Source organism: Equus asinus, chromosome 2 (genome assembly GCF_041296235.1).
Source record: "Equus asinus isolate D_3611 breed Donkey chromosome 2, EquAss-T2T_v2, whole genome shotgun sequence".
In the NCBI taxonomy this organism is placed as follows: domain Eukaryota; kingdom Metazoa; phylum Chordata; class Mammalia; order Perissodactyla; family Equidae; genus Equus; species Equus asinus.
Window position 1 is genome coordinate 152,812,130 of NC_091791.1, and position 17,389 is coordinate 152,829,518.

The following is a 17,389-nucleotide window of genomic DNA, read 5'->3' on the forward strand; positions in this document are numbered from 1 at the left end:
GTTGAGAATGGCTGGATAGCTTATTCTCAAAAAGCTATGTGTGGAGAAGTCCTCATACTCACTTTGTAATTTCAAGGGCCTTCTTTAAAACGGATACAAGTTTCGCAGACTAGAAAAGAAACAGAAGTTACTCACCCTGAGCCCTACCCTAAAAAAGAAAAGAGAGCTAAAATATTTTAAAAGACTCAAATAATAAAACCGTAAAATAAAGAATCTTGAAGGAAATAGACAAAAACAAAAATGCTGATTACATTAGGATAGTAGGATTATGGACTCCTTTCTAATCAGCAAAGTCTGATTAATAGCGTTGCTATAATATTTTTATACATTTTTTTAAATTTAAAATATTTTTTAATTAAAAAAAAAACAGAAAAAGGAAGAACATAAGCTGAATTTGTCCCAGCTGCTGACAGCTCAGAATATATAGCAGAAACAACTCATGTTTCTTTTTACGAAAGTCAGAGCCAGCCTGGTGGCGTAGTGGTTAAGTTCGTGGGCTTCGCTTTGGTGGCCCAGGGTTTGTGGGTTTGGATCCCAGGCACAGACCACTCATCAAGCCAGGCTGTGGTGGCATCCCATATACAAAACAGAGGAAGACTGGCACAGATGTTAGCTCAGGGACAATCTTCCTCACCAAAAAAAAAAAAAAAAATCTATGTACAGAATTTTAAGAACCAATAGCAAGATAACATGATGATGTATGTATGCCACCAATATATAGTACATATTTTTAAATTTTATTCAGGATAATTGACGAGGGATATTGCTAAAGATGTTTACTTCTTAGGAAGTCAATTTTTAAAAAGTGAATGGGAAAAAAAACTTAATGCCCAAAAGGATCCTATTCTACTTCAAAGTCTTTGCACATTGTGAAGATACATTTGATGAATCTAATTGCCACTATCTAATTTATCAAATATTATTAGGATTGATATATCTGGTTATAAAATATAAGCCATTTAGAAGTTTTACTTCTTTTTCCAGTAATATCAGAGATAAGAACAGAGTTTCTAAAAATAGAACATTCTCTACCACAGGAACCAGGACTTGAAAGAATACAATAAAATCAGATTTTTATAAAGAGCTTGACCCTCCATGGTTAAATCACATGATGTGTTTATATTAGAACAGAGTATGTCCCCGGAACACTTATTTCTGCCTATACTAGAAATTAGAAACTTGTGACTTCAGGTTGAGAGGATCTTAAATTACTGAAGACTTTCTTTTCAAAGCAGCATTACTATTTTTTTTTTTGAGGAAGATTAGCCCTGAGCTAACTGCTGCCAATCCTCCTCTTTTTGCTGAGGAAGCCTGGTCCTGAGCTAACATAGTGCCCATCTTCCTCCACTTTATATGTGAGATGCCTACCACAGCATGGCCTGACAAGCAGTGCCATGTCTGCACCCAGGATCCGAACTGGTGAACCCCACGCTGCCGAAGCAGAATGTGCGCACTTAACTGCTGCGCCACTGGGCTGGCCCCAGCATTTTCTAAGTCTTCTGGTTTTTCTAAATGATTACTCAAGTGGTTATAGAAGACAGGGCTACCAGAGCTCATGGGTATTCTAATTCAACTTCAGCGAATATTTATCAAGCACAAACACTTGTAAGAACTGTGACATTACTGTTGCACTTGCATCCAAGCGCAACAAATAAAGATATTCCCTATAGCTTAAAGGAAATACTAGTGATTGGTGAAATTCTACCAGTTAGCTCTGTAGCTATTCTCTCAAAGCTGGTACTTACATTGATTCGCACAGTCAGGTGGCACATGGGTGGATATATGCTCAGAGCCAAATCATCCACACTAAGGGCAGAAAGCAAAAATAAACATAAACCAAAAAAGGAACAAAGCTCAGCTAGGTGGTTTCCAGTCTACAACGAAGGATGTGACTAGTAAGAAAATGACTGTCCCAGAAATGCCTATGAGTTCCTTAAATTGGGCAACCAGGCAACCAAGAAAGAACCAATTGAACTGGTATTCACTGAACGCAGACATATCCCATTTCACTAGGAAGCTGGGAGAAAAAAACTCCCTTGGCCAATAGGATGGGACATGATTAATTCAGTTAAAAATGTGAGAATCTGAAACCATCAATTTAACAACCGGTATAGGCAGGGTTCATCTCTGGAACGCCACTGTAGTGGGTACCACTTTAACCAAGAGATCAAATTTAGTACCACCAATGATGAAACAAACTAACATCATGTGCCTCCCCAATATGATGCAATGAGAAACACAAAACATTCAACTATGTGATACTCTTGCCAAAAAATGTTTAATCTGAATATAATCTATAATCATGAGAAAACTATCACATGAATTCAGATTGTTGGATATTCTACAAGACAACTAACTTGGATTCTTTAAAATGTTAATTTCAAAACAACACTAAAAAGGAGAGAGACTGTTCTAGTTGCAAGAGACTAAAGTGATGACAACCAAATGCAAGGTGACACCTTGATGGAACCCTGGATTAAAAAAAAAACAAAAAAGCTATAAAGGACATTTTAGAGACAACTGGGAAAATCTGAATCTTAGATAATATTATTATATTCAATGTCAAATTTATTGGATGTAATAATGTAAATAAGAATAAGAATGCCTGTTCTTAGGAGATGCGTGCCAAAGTATTTAGGGGTGAAACGTCATTGACGTCTGCAACTTACTCTCGAATGGTTCAGGGAAAAAAAATGGCACGTCTATCTATACAGAAACCAACATAGAAAAACATGTGAACAACAGGGGAATCTAGATGAACGATGGGTGTTCACTGCAATAATTTTTCAACTTTCCTGTAGGTTTGAAAATTTTCAAAATAGAAAACTGGGGAAAAATCTTGGGGTGACAGCACAAGCTGAGATCAGAATGCTGCTGCCCAGAAGATTCAAGTGGGGATCATGCTCACCTAGGGCTGATCTCATCAGAAATATCCACAATGTCATCCAGTTGGGCCACCTGATCCTTCTTCCCATTCTCTGCCACTAAGATCCGGATTTTCTTCAAGCCGGCTTTGGATGCTCTCACCAGTGCAAGGCATGGGGTTATAAGTTCTTGGTCTTCCTCTGACCAATATAAGTCCCGATTGTTTGGACATCCCAACACATCATCCCCTTCATCACCGTAGTTGTCAGAGTTGTCCTCCTCAGTGTCATTCAAAAGGCCACAGTAAGGGTCATATTCCTCCACAGCCTAAGACATACCATGATATATTTGAACGCAAAAAAAAAAAAAAGCATATTATACTTTCAGCATCATGTCTGAGTTGTCCCCAAACCTCAGCCAGCTACTTCACTAATGACTACAGAGGTGAATCACTTCATAAACCCTGTTCTCACTCTCTTAGTCCAGCAATGGAACAGAGGGGTGTGGCACCAAATCACACATGGGCATGGGGTGGGGGGTGGGAGATGGGGGACAGGAGTGAGGATGGGACCTATGTGGTCAATGCTCAGGACATCGCCTCTATAATCAATTCTCATCTATTAGTCACAGAGTTGCCTTCCAATGATCAACAAAGACAGAGGTCGCCTCACCCGCTCCATTTCCTCATGTGCATCCTTCACAAAATCCACACTCTTTGTCAGCATTAAAAGGGCTGCAGCTTTGTTGTCTACGAGTGAAAAATCAGAAGCACTGGGATTACAGCAGAAACCCAATAATTCTCTTAAATCTGCAAAGGGCAACCAACAGTGTTCCCATTTGAAGGGAGTGCCAAGGACAGTAAATAAGGGTGGCAGTTTAATGTAAAACTCTTCCCACCCACATCCTCTGGGTGCCCAGACTGGGGGCTAAAAAGCTTTTCCTCATTCACCACAAGAAGAAATAAAATGGTCACATAATATTTCCCACCATGGTCCTCTTGGATGACCACTGCTTTTGGCCTAGCTGGCTCTACCTTATAACTGCTTCGGTGTGTCCCATTTTACTGCTCCTAGGGCAGGACCAGGAGAACAAACCACATTTATTTAACAAGAAGGCCAGAGGGGGAGGGGAGTTTGAATTCAGAAGTGTGAGAACTAAAAAGACTGTCAAAAGGTATTAAGGCCTATCTTTTGATGTTGGTGATAAACAATATAAATTCCACTAACCTCTTTATAGAAGTTAAAATACATACATGCTATAAAACTGGAAACCAGATTGAGAGGTCTGTCTGCTATGGCCAGCAGAGTCAGTGGCCCACTTCCCACTCTCACCCACCTCTTGGTATCCGAGGCACCTGCTGGCACGCAACCCAGACATTGTTGCAGGAAATAAGGTCATTGTTCTCGGGGCTGGGGAAAGGAATCAATAAGGATATATCAATAACCTAGGTTCCTGTCTCCTACAAAGCTCCTTCCTGCTGGTCATCATTCTCAGCTATCGGTAACTTTGCTGTTGAAATGAGCTTTTCCCCTCCCTGAAGCAAAGAACCCCATTAACTGATAACCCCAACTGTGGCATCACTACCTCTGAGCTGGAGTGATGAAAAGCACTTCCACAAGCTGAGCCATGCCATCCACAATGTCCACAGTGGCGCTCCGAACCAGCTTCCTCAGGGTGATTCCTGTAGCCAAATGCAAAGATTCAGCAGCCTGGTCTTCTTTCCAGAAGTCACTATCTGCTTTTCTGAGAGTTTAAGCCCTACAGAACCTGAGGTAATGAGCACCCACATGCTTTAACTGGAATGCTGACACAAAACTCAGGTCTTGTTTATATCCCATGTCATTTTCTTGCTCCTCCCACCATTCCTTAGTGCTTTTCTCCAGAGATCTGGAATAAAATCTTTCCATGACAGCATGTATTCATGCACAAAGAACAGTATGGTACCTTGACAAGTGTGGATGAACCACTTAAGAGTTTAAACCATTCGCGAGTAACCCTGAAGATCCATGAGAGATGTATTCATTTATAATTTTGGCATGATTATAATCAAGGCACTAATCTACAGGCAGGGCTGGAGGTCAGCTAACCTATAAGGGAGCTCAGAAACAGTGTGTGCTGTAACAGGGCTAGAGGAGACAGGGGACGGCCTGGGCCTGGGTATAGGGCTGAGATTAAGCCAGCATCTGTGGGTTAGAGATGGAGGAGCCAGTAAGAATTAAAAACCTCAGAGTCCGGCAAGGCAGAGGAGATAGGAACACAGCATCTGTACCTTAGCATAAAGGCTTATTTATGGAGGTTACTGATGCTATAAAATTATCCTTGACTGCATTTTATGGGAGAAAGTTACATTATATGCTCAAATTGAGGAAACGGTAAAAAGTTTCAGGACACAAGCTGTCATGTTATCAAAGATCTACTTTATAAACTGAACATTTATGTGCACATAGTGGCTTACCCTGATCCTTGGGAAGCGAATAGTATATGGCAATAATTGCCTGGATGGCAGCATGGACTTGTTCACAGAACCTCTGGGTTTCCTATGAGGTCATGGACCCATTTCAGAATGAAAAAAGGAAATGGATTATATTAATGTGGTCAACCCATCTGCTGTGGAAGAGAGCAGACATCTATACAGCATCATCAAACATTTTCTGAAGTCCTAGTATGAGTTAGGCCTTGTGCTATTCTTAGCACATACCAGAGAGGAGTCAGCCAGACACCAGAGCCTGAACTGACAACTCATTAAAACATTAAGAAAGGGCAGGAAAAACTTATTCCTGATAGTCTATATCCCAAGACATTCATGATCTTCTGTGAGGTATTCACCATACCTTAGACCAGGAGTTAGCAAATATGGCCCATGAGCCAAATCAGGCCCACTGCCAGTTTTTATAAATAAAGTGTTACTGTGATACAGTCACACTCTTTTATTTACATATTATCTATAGAGCTCTTCCTTAATGATGGGGTTACACCGCAATAAACCCATTGTAAGTTGAAAATATCATAAGTTGAAAATGCATTTAAGACACCTAACTTACCGAACATCAGAGCTTAGCCTAACGTACCTTAGCTGTGTTCAGAACACTTACATTAGCCTAAGGTTGGGCAAAATCACCTAACACAAAGCCTATTTTATAATAAAGTGTTGAATATCTCATGTAATTTATTGGATACCATACTGAAACTGAAAAATGGAATGGTTTTAAGTGTACCCTTGTTCACCCTCGTGATTGCAAGACTGACTGGGAGCTGTGGCTACCTGCTGCCGCCCAGCATCACCATCATGAGAGAGTAGTACTGCACACCACCAGCCTGGGGAAATGATCAAAACTGAAAATTCAAAGTACAGTTTCTACTGAATATGTATTGCTTTCTACTGAATGCGTATTTCTTTCACACAGTGCCATCATAAAGTCAAAAAATCGTAAGTCAAACCATCGTAAGTCGGGGACCATCTGTAGTTGTATTCGCACTACAAGGGCAGGGTTAAGTAGTTGGCCTGCAAAGCCTAATAAAATATTTACTATCTGGTCCTTTACAGAAAAAGTTTGCCAACTCTATCTTAGACCAATAACCAGGTGTCTGATCTCTCTAACAGAATCACAAGACAGTCAAGTGCTGCATAACAATGTTTCCAACAATGATAGACCGCATATACAATAGTGGTCCCATAAGATTAGTACCATAAAGCTTAGGGGTGTAGTAGGCTATACCATCTAGGTTTGTGTAAATATACTCTATCATGTTCCCACAACAACAAAATTGCCTAATGATGCATTTCTCAGAAAGTATCTATTATTAAGCAAGGCATAACTGTATACCTAAAGATAATCAGCATGGACTCTACAATGCTCAAAGCTGACTATCTTCCTTCTAAGCAGTCACTGGCTTTCTCCTATCTTCCTTGTCCTCACTTCTCTGCTAAATTCTAAGCCAGTGCTTTGCAAAATTGGTCCACAGATTGGTGCTAGTCTGTAAACTGCTCATCACCAGTCTAGAATGGATAAGTACAGTGATTGAGAGTATTCAGAAACTTTTGCAGCAAGCTGACACTGCTTCAATATCCAAACACAATTTTACAAAACTACGAGTCCAGATGGACCACAATTAAAAAAACAAAACCACTCTCCAGTAGGACTAACGTGCTGAGATTCTAAGAAAGCAACTGTGATTCAAATACACATAATTCAGATAAAAGCAAATTCTAATTTTTCATCTGAGTGAAACCATTGTCCTGAACGTGTAAAGAAAAACAGCTCTATGCTACCTCCTCAGGGTATCTTACTAGCTGTGAATTTTAGCAGCAAGTCCTAAGTGTATTTGAAAGAAGGGAGTCAGCAGATAAGAAAAATAAGGTAATATTACTACTCCTTTTGAAATAAATATTGACTTTCTTCCACAAAGCTTTTAAAGTGCTCTCATACAATTCATCTCTTGTTTCCTCATCACAGATCTTTGAGGTATGTAGTGGGAGAGACTTTACCATTGTAGATGCAGCAAAAAAATATTTTTTCATTTCAAAACATCTGGATATATAGATTGGAAAAGAGAATGAAACTATTGACTATGAAAATCAAATAAGGCAATGAATATGCCATTTTAAAATAAGCTTACTCCCAAATTAAGTATATCTAGCTCTAGAAAAACTGGTCACAGCTGACATGTTTATTTTCATTAGTTTTATAATAAAGCGCTCTTAAAAATGCATAAATTCTTTGTTGTAGCAATTTCACTTCTGAGAATTTTTTTTACAGATATACACACATAAACAAAGATTGTATTACACAATTTACCACAGCACTATTTATAACAGTTACATGTTGGAAACAGCTTAAATGTCTACTTAACAATATTGGTTAAATAAATTATGGTTATATCCACTCTATTAAATACCATGCAGCCATTACAAAGAACTGTGCAACTTTATAAGTGCTTCTAAGAATCAATTTATATGTGCTAATGAGGGGGCCAGCCCTGTGGCATAGTGGTTAAATTCCCATGCTAGGCTTCTGCTGCCCAGGGTTCGCAGGTTCAGATCTCAGGCGTGGACCTAGCACTATTTGTCAAGCTGTGCTGTGGTGGGATCCCACATAAAAGAGAGGAAGACTGGCACAGATGTCAGCTCAGGAACAATCTTCCTCAAGCAAAAAGAGGAAGACTGGCAACAGATGTTAGCTCAGGGCCAATCTTCTTCACACACACAAAAAATAAAAATAATATGTCCTATGATTGATAATTCTTTTTAAAAAGGAAGGTCCAGAAGGGGAAGTGTTCATGGTATCCTATCATTTGTGTAAAAAGAAACAGGCACATACACATAAGTGTGTATATGCATAGAATATACATGGAGTAACACAAAAGGAATTGGGGAGGGGAGATATAAACTTTTTAGCACACAACTTTGATATCTTTTGAATTTTATACTGTATACACGTTACTGATTAAATATAAAAAATAATTCAATATAACAAGGGTATTACGTAGTATAACAGAAAAAGTGTAGCCTAGACATCAGATAGACTCTAATTTAAATCCTAGCTCCGCTGCTTATTTACCCTAAGCTGAGCTTCTGAGCCTGCTTACTCATCTGCCAGATGGCGATGTATGTGAAAGCACCCAGCAAATAGCAAGTGCTTAAAAAACATTATCAGGAAGGAAATAACCAGGATGAACTTCAAATTGAACCAATATTTAGAAGACTGTCCCACTCCACGCCAGGTACTGCACTTGGCAATTTGGTCTTCACAACAATCCTGTGAGATGAGAACCGAAATCTTATTTGACAGACGAGAAAAATAAATCCCCTGGTTTGAGTGTAAAAGGTGAAAAGAAAATGAGAGGATTCCTAAGAAATAAGGAGGCAGCACAATGATTCCAGGAAAATAAAGCCCACCTGCGGAGACGGCAGTGGAAGTCGAGAGAAGACTTCAGTCAGAGTCGTGGCTTCCCCGGACACTTTCACGGCTGCCTCATCTGGGGGTGACAGAGGAGGAGGCAGGAGTCAATACGTAGCGCCATAAGGATGATGCTGCAGCTGCTACACAGACTTGGAAGATAAAGCGTTCCCTTCTCCACCCCTGCTGGCTGAGACGTCTCAAAAACACCTCCAAGAATCAATGTTTTACATCAACCTCTGAGACGCCGAGTATGTACGGGTAAGGTGAGGTATCCCCACAGAGAGGACCGGCGGGGGAAAGCGGGAGGGGAAGGGGTCGGAACGCTGGAAGAGATGACAGATGGGAGTCCCCAACAAGAGACGCACTCACTGAGTCTACTCCAAAACGTCTCCCGATTAAACTCTTTGGAGGTCTCCCGGGCTTCGCCGACTGGTGGGTGTAGCGTGTGGGCAGGCGGTGGCAAAAGGAAGAGAGAGATAAGCGGAGTCACCTCGGACCCCCACCTCCTCCGCTCGGGACCCTGCCCCCGCCGCCGCCACAACCTGGCCTCTCCCCCACCCCAAGCCCGCCCCTGTCGTCGCCCGTCCCAACTGCGTCAGCTCACCCCGCACTCCAGGCAGGAGCAACCGCAGTTCCCTTGCTAAGTGCCGGAGCTGCTCCAAAGGCGGAGCCAGGGTGGGGACTGCGGCTGCAGGTGCACCTGCGCTCGCCATCTCAGTAGATCGCCTGGAGCTTGCAGACAAAAGCCGCCTCCGCAGCTGCCAGAGCCACGCTGCGGTAGCTGCTCCACTTCCGGACGTCACAGGCCCGGGTTCGTTTCCGGCAACAACCCGCCCCGCCCCGCCCCGCCCCAGAGGCCCAGCCACGTCTTTCCCTGTAGTCAGAGGGCCAGGCCCGCCTCCTCCCGTCCCCAAGGCCCGCCCACGCTCCCCTCCGCCCCAGAGCTCGGCCACGCCCCCTCCCGTCCCTAGAGCCCGGGCCACACCACCTCCCGCCCCAGAGTCCCGGCCACGCCCCCTCCCCGCCCTCCAAGGCTCGGCCACGCCCCCTCCCGTCCCCAGAGGCTCGGCCACGCCCCCTTCCCGCCCTCCAAGGCTCGGCCACGCCCCCCGACTCCCCCGCCGCAGAGCCCCGGCCACGCCTCCTTCTGCCGCAGAGGCCCGGCCACGCCCTCTCCCGCCCCAGAGCCCCGGCCACACCTCCTTCCGCCGCAGAGGCCCGGCCACGCCTCCTCCCTCCCTAGAGCCCCGGCCACGCCCTCTCCCGCCCCAGAGCCCCGGCCACACCTCCTTCCGCCGCAGAGGCCCGGTCACGCCTCCTCCCGTCCTCTGATGCAGGGCGACATAAGTAAAGGAACTTGTGCGAGTTCTTTCTTATTCATCATTCATTTATTTGATTAGTTGAAAACACCCTCACTAAGGAAGCAGAGAGCCCATAACACTGCGGGGAAAGAGGACTGGGACCTAATATCTTAAGGGTAGTTAGGGTCGAGCCCAAGTTCTCCCTGGTTCTCCGCCCCTAAAGGTGGCACCCTTGACGGCTGCTAAGTTCCAACACTGTGCTAGGTACTTTACATGAGGTAATCCTAAAACACACTGGGCCTCAGATACTCCCATACACAGACCCAGTCCCTGCCCTGTGGATCTCCTAGATTAGGGCTTTCCCTTCAGAAACATAAATCAACCCTTTGCCTTCTTGGGGAAGGAAGGAATCATAGCATTATTTAGACTTTTCTGCAGTCCACTGTGCAGAAATCAGTAGTAGGTAATCCTCCCAATTCCCAGGCGTCCAAGGAGCAGCAGCTTCCTGAAGCTTGCCCACCAACACTGGCCTTTCACTTGCTGCTGGGGCAGAGGCCTGGGCTCCGGAGGCGGCTGGCGAGACCCGGCCTTCAGGAGCTCAAGTGACTTTTTAACTGCACTATGAAGACTCCAAGTTCGGTGGAGTTCAGTGTCCACACACAACGAATGAGAAGAGGTGTCAGCAGTGTCAACCAGGTCCGCAAAGGGGAGAATAAAAAAGCTAAAGTGCCATATGTCATATGAAGAAAGTAACAGGAACACATCTGCCAGATGTACAGCAGCAACATCAGTAGGTGAACAGGTATGATTTTCAAGTATCTTCCTTGATGGAGGTGAGACCTGAAGTTGTGACCAAAGCACCGCTGCAGCAAGCTCCAACACAGGTAAGCCATCAAGGGGATGTTAAAAAACACCAGCTGGAAAGAGGAGCACAACAGAACCACTCACTTACTAGCAAGCCCTTAAGCGTGTGGGTCTCACTAATACATCATTGGTGGCTCCTAAGAATATGTTGCTTTCTCTCTTGAGGGTTAACTCTGATTCTCTGAGCTTCAATCACACTTGCATATAATACTCACAACAGTTGACCTGTAGTTAGTTGTGTATTTGCCTGTATCTTTCTGTTCATCTTAAAGGCAGGTATCATTTCACTTATGTTGAAGCCCTCAATAATGTCTAAGGTGGAAATGAACTGAACATGTGTGTGTGTGAATATATATATTTGTATTTTTTGGCAGAGCGAGGAAGGGACTTAGGTGTCAATATTTTTTTATCTCTGTTTTTTTTATTTGAAGTAGCCTGATGAATGCTAGCATATAAATTAGAAGAGTTAAGTTATAATCCAAGTTTAGGTGCTGTATGATTCATTCATTCATTCACTAAATAATTAGTGAACACCCATTATGTGTCAGGCACTGTGCTAGGCTCTAGGCTAGGAACACACTGGTGAACAAGTCAGAAAAGATGCATCATAGAGCTTACATTCCAAAGCTTCATATCATTACTTCAGATTTTGGTCCTTTTGCCCCATTAGGTGAGTAAAATAAATAAATTGTTAGGTAAATAGTTTTCAGACCTATTTATAGAGACTTGCTACGGGTCAGAGTTTTTTTGTTTGTGTTTGTTTGTCTTAAAGGAATCTTAATCCAAATGTATACCTAACGTATGAGTGTTTCCCAAACAAATGCACTGCTAAGATATCGCTAGAAAGCCAGGTCTCCTTTCTGCCCAGGAGAGCTTCCAGTGGATAACTGACCCACTTTTCTTGTGTGTCTGTTTTTCCTTTCCTCCCTCTGAAACATTTTCCTTCTTCAGTATCAATTTTGGTTTACTCAGAAGTCTAGCATTTATTCTACCATTAGTCCCTTATTTCATTTTTTTCTCAATGAAAAAGCACAGTGAAACAAACAACAAAAACAAAAATCTCTTTCACAAAAAACCCCGTTTTTTTGTGAAAGAAGCTTTGGAAGAAATCCAAAAACATTGTTCAAAATGAGTTCACAGCCTCGTAATAGGACAGTAAAACGTGATCAGCAAGATTAGACACAGACAAATTAGGGAAGACCTCTGCCTAGCAAACACTGACTAGAAGCCAGAACATTCTCTGTACAGCAGCATTTTATATGTGAGTAGGTCCTGGGTTCAGTTCAGTTTTCCATTATGTAGATGGAGGCCGGTTCTCCCTGTGAAAACCCCGTCTGCCAAAACTGTATTTTAGATATTTACAAGAGAGTGGTGGAAGAAAGAGCTTCGGAAGCACTCTAAAAGGAAACAAAACACCTGATATTAAAGATTGCCCTGCCAGTAAATTAGGAAACATGATCCGTGGTGTTTAATTTGGGATTTTGGATTTAATTTGTAACTGTTATGCAATTAGTCCAACAAGGCCAAGATGTTCTTAAACTGCATTTCTGACTTCTTACCTGGAGAATTCCAACTATAAATGTTAGGCTGCCTTGTAGGAAATGTCCATCAACAAAGATCCCAAAGGAGAAGCAGCAACCCAATTTGCCCTTAGTGATTTCACCAACGAACCATGGTCCTGAAAAAGGCAATGGACGGGAAAGGAGAAGATTAAATAACTATGATTCTGACTACATACATCATGAGATGCATTTGTAGGAATAACAAAGAAATATTAAACTAGTCATCTATTAACATTTTATTCGCATAACTTTTCTTATTTGCTAATCTCTACGTTGCATGCGATGTCCTAGCTAACCAACTGTTTGCTCCTTTGCTCCATGCTTCTCTGGATTATAAAATCATCTGAGTACATGCTATACCTGGAATAGATTCCAGAAACAGATTGGAGTACATTCACAAATTTTAGAAGATTCTGTTGCAGTAATAACCTCAATATAATGCATTAACGTTTCCTTTAAGAAGCAAAGAGGTATTCCACAAAAGATAATTTTCCAGATAACTGATATTTATTCTTTTTTTTTTGAGGAAGATTAGCCCTGAGCTAACTGCTGCCAATCCTCCTCTTTTTTGCTGAGGAAGACTGGCCCTGAGCTAACAACCGTGCCCATCTTCCTCTACTTTATATGTGGGACGCCTACCACAGCATGGCTTGCCAAGCGGTGCCATGTCCACACCCGGGATCCGAACCGGCGAACCCCAGGCCGCTGAAGCGGAACATGCACACTTAACCGCTGTGCCACTGGGCCGGCCCCTGAGATTTACTCCTTTAAGCAATAAAACTTCAACCACTTTAATCTTTCTAAAATGCACTTCGTCTCTTTCTTATTAATAGTAATGAATGTATCTTGACCTTTTCTTGCTGACTCAGTCATCACTTTGTACGTCAGCTATATACTCAGGGTTAACATGGTAACTTGCTTCTTTAATTTTTCATCTAAAATGCCAGAATGACTTTTCTCTCCTCCCTACTATTATTTACTACCCCTTCTCAGTGTGCCAGAATGACTTTTCTCTCCTCCCTACTATTATTTACTACCACTTCTCAGTGTGCAGGTTTCTGGAACTACTATATTGTCAAGAGTGATTAAGGGGCAGTCAGACATCCTTTTGCAAAATGCAAATACCAACATTGGCTGGTAAGAGTAGAATTCAGCTTTAAAAAGTCATAGATAGGGGCCGGCCTGGTGGCACAGCAGTTAAGTTCACGCACTCCACTTCAGCAGCCCGGGGTTCGTCAGTTCAGATCCCGGGTGTGAACTTATGCACCGTTTATCAAGCCATGCTGTAGCAGGCAACCCACATATAAAGTAAAGGAAGATGGGCATGGATGTCAGCTCAGGGCTAATCTTCCTCAAAAAAAAAAAAAGTCATAGGTAATTTTCTCAGACATATATTATATAAACTCCATTAGACGCATATTAGCCTACAAAACTATTTTTCCTTCAGGTTTCAACTTTTAAAAATGGAACAACTTCTGCCCTTTTAATGTTTCTTTTATAGCCAGGAACCAGATCACTTGCTTTGGCTTCTAGTGTAAGACTAGTGCCCAAAACAGCTTCAACCTATCTTCTAACAAGGAAACTGACCTCTGAGGAGGAATCTGCCATAGCTTGTTATATAGACTTGTGCAGTCTATTTCTTATTTAACTACTTTCTGTTCTCTGGTGGGAGTTACTAATGGGCAAAGAAAAGTCCAAAGGTGGAATAAAAGTGTAAGACAAAGACTAAGCAAGAAATAGGCTAATCTACTCCTAACTGACTCAGTCACTAAGGAACATTAGTAAATAGCTTTAAAGAGAGACTCAGTGCTTTCTGCTTCCATAAGTGGCTAAGTGTCTTTATAAGTATTGGGTATAATAATTAATGTAACAGAAGAGCTCAGATACACCTGAACTCATTGCTCATTTTGGTTTCTCCCTTTTTTAAGCTGAGTTTTTAGGAGCAACACATTAGTAAATATTCACTGAACTACATACCAGGCATTGTGCATAGAGGTGAACAATACAGACAAGACATCAATGGATATTCAAATAAGAGGAGAGATGATAAACAGAGAAGATAATTATAAATTCTGATAAAGTAATGAAGGAATAAGTGTGATGAAATAGAGGATAAAACTCTAAAGTAGTCAAAGAAGGCTGCTCTGAGGAGATGGATTTTAAGTTGAACTTCTACATTCTATTAGGTTTCTACACAAATACTAATTTTGTAATGGTCTTCTCAGCACCCTTAAATTAACTTGGTGTTGACTAAATGTCCTTTAAGCATGTTAGGAAATAACTTTATTTCCCAAGACCATGTCCCAGGAAATGACTTATGAAGGAGCCATGTGCTGTTTGTTATACGCTCAAGGGCCTAAATGACTCCGTTGTCACAATTCTCAATATATTCTTGGGCAGGATCCTCCACAATCTCAGGTGTCCTCATTCACTTACCAAGCACTGTATATAGGGTCAGCAACAACACAGAATAGTAGAAGATGTTTATTTTGCTCAAGACATGAAGGGAAAATGAAGTCAAATTTATAAATCCTGGAGGTCCTAAACAGAATAAATTTGAAAAATACAGTGAAGACATGCAAAGCTCAATTTCTTTATAACATTTTCTAGAAGACTTCTGTGGGCTGTCTACTATATATTCAGCAAATCTTTTGTTATGTGATAAACTCTACAGATGATACCACTTTAAATTCCCAAGATGGCAGGAAACCTGTTGAGCCAATTCACTTACAATTGTAGAGGGTAGGAAGTTCAAAGCAATGGTGTAGTTGGGAGACATGCACGCACGTGCATGCACACGCACACACACACATATATGCATGTGTAAATGACTGAAAACAATAGAGCAACACCTGCCAGAGGACTATACTATTTCATCTTCGTGTAGGTTTGAAATATAGTGCTGTGCTCAAAGGTTAATCAAGTATTTATTTTCTATGGGATTTGTTATCCAAATCTACAAACTTCTAAAAGGCATATTAAAATATACCAAAGGCATATCAAAGAAATATTGAAATTTCTCCAGTCTAATCTTAAGTATGAGCACCTGTCCAAATATTCCTTTCCCATGTGTGATATAGCTCTTAATTCACAACTATGCTCTTACTCCACTTGAAAGGGATTCCTAAAGCTCTCCAAATTAACAGCTCTAAAAATACAGTACCAAAAAGCCCAAGAAAATGGGCTTCGCACAGAGAAGCTCCATTCTGTGGCCAGAGAGGAAAGTACGCAGATCCTCCACCCCAGCCGCTGCAGGCATGTATATGGCTGACAGTAGGCCAGTCAGCAGAAGACCATGATAGGAAGCGCAGTGCACACTGAGCAACACTAGAGGCAAAAACTCTTTAAAGGATAGGTCCCAGTGAAAGACAGCCTGATGTAAGTTAAATGGTATGTCCTTCCTAATAGGCCAGCATATCCATTTTATACTCAGAACATTGTTCAGCCTGCTGACAGTTAATTTCATCAAAGCCTGATACTGCATGACCTTCCTCACTTTGTATGTTACATCCTTGCTACTCAGTCCTCTCTCAGCTTCTTTCTTTTCTAGTCTGGTACTTCTCAAAGTATTAAGCTACATATCCCCCTATAATAATTATTATTTATTATAAATAAATAATCCTTTAGCCTTAGAGGCAGCTCTGCTTTAAACTTTAAGCAATGATTCTCTACTTTGGCTGAACATTAGAACAACCTGGGGGAACTTTTAGAAAATACTCATGCCCAGGTCTCACCCTCCAGAGATTGGGATTTAAATAGCCTGGGGGTGAGGGGGAGCTGAGGCAGCAACCCAGGTGATTCTCAGCAGCCAGGACTAAGAAATACTGCTTTAGACAGCGCCATGCTTCTCAGCCTGGACTGCACATTGGAATCATCTGGGGAGCTTTAAAAAATACTGATGCTTAGGTCCTACCTCTAGAGATTCTGATGTAATTGGTCTAGGGTGCTGTGTAGACACTGAAATTTAAAAGTTTCCCAGGGGTTTCTAAGGTATAGCCAAAGTTAAGAAGTGTTGTTTAAAGAAAAGAACTGACCTGGGGTCAGAAGACTTAGGTTTTGAGTCTTTCCTCTGTCTTTGATTAGCTATGAGACTTTGGACAACCTACATAACCTCCCTAGTCCTTAGTTTTCTAATCTTTAAAATGGGCACAATAATACCTACCTCACAGGATTGTTGTAAGGATTAAGTGAGATAATGTAGGTAAAAATATGTTGTAAATTTTAAATAACTACACAAAGATATTGGTATCCCCACATAATGAGACTGGGGCCCTCCCTCAAACATTTATTTATTTACATTATGTGCAGGAAAATATATGTGTGTAATAATGCTCCTTGAACTTTTTCATAGAATTTTAAAATATATATATGTAAGAGGAAAACATTCAGTAGGCTTTGTACACTGCCTATTCAGTTAAACATTTTACTGTTTAATCATTACTACAGTACTCCACTCCCCCACAATCAGTCCCTAATCCCAGGGATTTCATCCAAGCCTAGAAGGGATAAGGAAAACTTAATTCAACAAGTATTTATTGTCTGTTATGCACAACCTCAGTGCTAGGTGCTATGGGAAACAGAAAAGAAGTAGAAAAGAAGAGCTCCTATATTGAGGAACTTAATAGTCTCGGTGAGGAGAAAATGTATATACATTCGAAGTGGTTAAGAGAAGCAAAATGAATGGCTAATTAAGTATGGAATTAATAGTCAGAAAAGACTATAGGGATTCAGAGTAGTAAGAGCTCATTATGACCAGGAAGGGCTGGGGGAAATGGTACGGAAAAAGAGGGTTTGAGGTGAGCCTTAAAGGAGGCTAAGATTTAGATAAGTTTAGAAAAACAATTTAAATTAGAGGTGATAGCCTAGAAAAAAGCACAGAAGCAAGAATGAGCATAGT

At 41.6% G+C, this 17,389-nt stretch overlaps 2 protein-coding genes across 19 annotated transcripts in view; both read right to left on the bottom strand.

Annotated features, from left to right (window-relative positions):
- The window catches only part of CCNDBP1 (cyclin D1 binding protein 1), an 11,594-nt gene extending 1,923 nt beyond the window's left edge, over window positions 1-9,671 (bottom strand). Inside the window, exons 1-10 of one of the 2 annotated variants that reach the window (XM_044765057.2) lie at window positions 9,370-9,671; window positions 9,135-9,194; window positions 8,762-8,841; window positions 5,321-5,402; window positions 4,450-4,546; window positions 4,201-4,274; window positions 3,537-3,613; window positions 2,909-3,192; window positions 1,746-1,806; window positions 63-109 (exon numbers count right to left, since the gene is read on the bottom strand). In XM_044765057.2, the coding sequence (XP_044620992.1) occupies window positions 63-109; window positions 1,746-1,806; window positions 2,909-3,192; window positions 3,537-3,613; window positions 4,201-4,274; window positions 4,450-4,546; window positions 5,321-5,402; window positions 8,762-8,841; window positions 9,135-9,194; window positions 9,370-9,478 (971 nt within the window). In that variant the 5' untranslated portion in view covers window positions 9,479-9,671. The remainder of the gene's footprint in view (window positions 1-62; window positions 110-1,745; window positions 1,807-2,908; window positions 3,193-3,536; window positions 3,614-4,200; window positions 4,275-4,449; window positions 4,547-5,320; window positions 5,403-8,761; window positions 8,842-9,134; window positions 9,195-9,369) is intronic. The other variant, XM_044765058.2, reaches the window with a different exon arrangement.
- Window positions 9,672-10,131: 460 nt separating this feature from the next.
- Window positions 10,132-17,389, bottom strand: part of TMEM62 (transmembrane protein 62) — a 71,887-nt gene continuing 64,629 nt past the window's right edge. For 13 of the 17 annotated variants that reach the window (XM_070502837.1, XM_070502819.1, XM_044765062.2 and 10 more), the window contains 3 exons: window positions 14,929-15,033; window positions 12,490-12,608; window positions 10,132-10,983 (listed from right to left, as the gene is read on the bottom strand). In XM_070502837.1, coding sequence (XP_070358938.1) covers window positions 10,657-10,983; window positions 12,490-12,608; window positions 14,929-15,033 — 551 coding nt within the window. In that variant the 3' untranslated portion in view covers window positions 10,132-10,656. The remainder of the gene's footprint in view (window positions 10,984-12,489; window positions 12,609-14,928; window positions 15,034-17,389) is intronic. The other 4 variants (XM_044765060.2, XM_070502806.1, XM_070502807.1 and 1 more) reach the window with 1 other exon arrangement.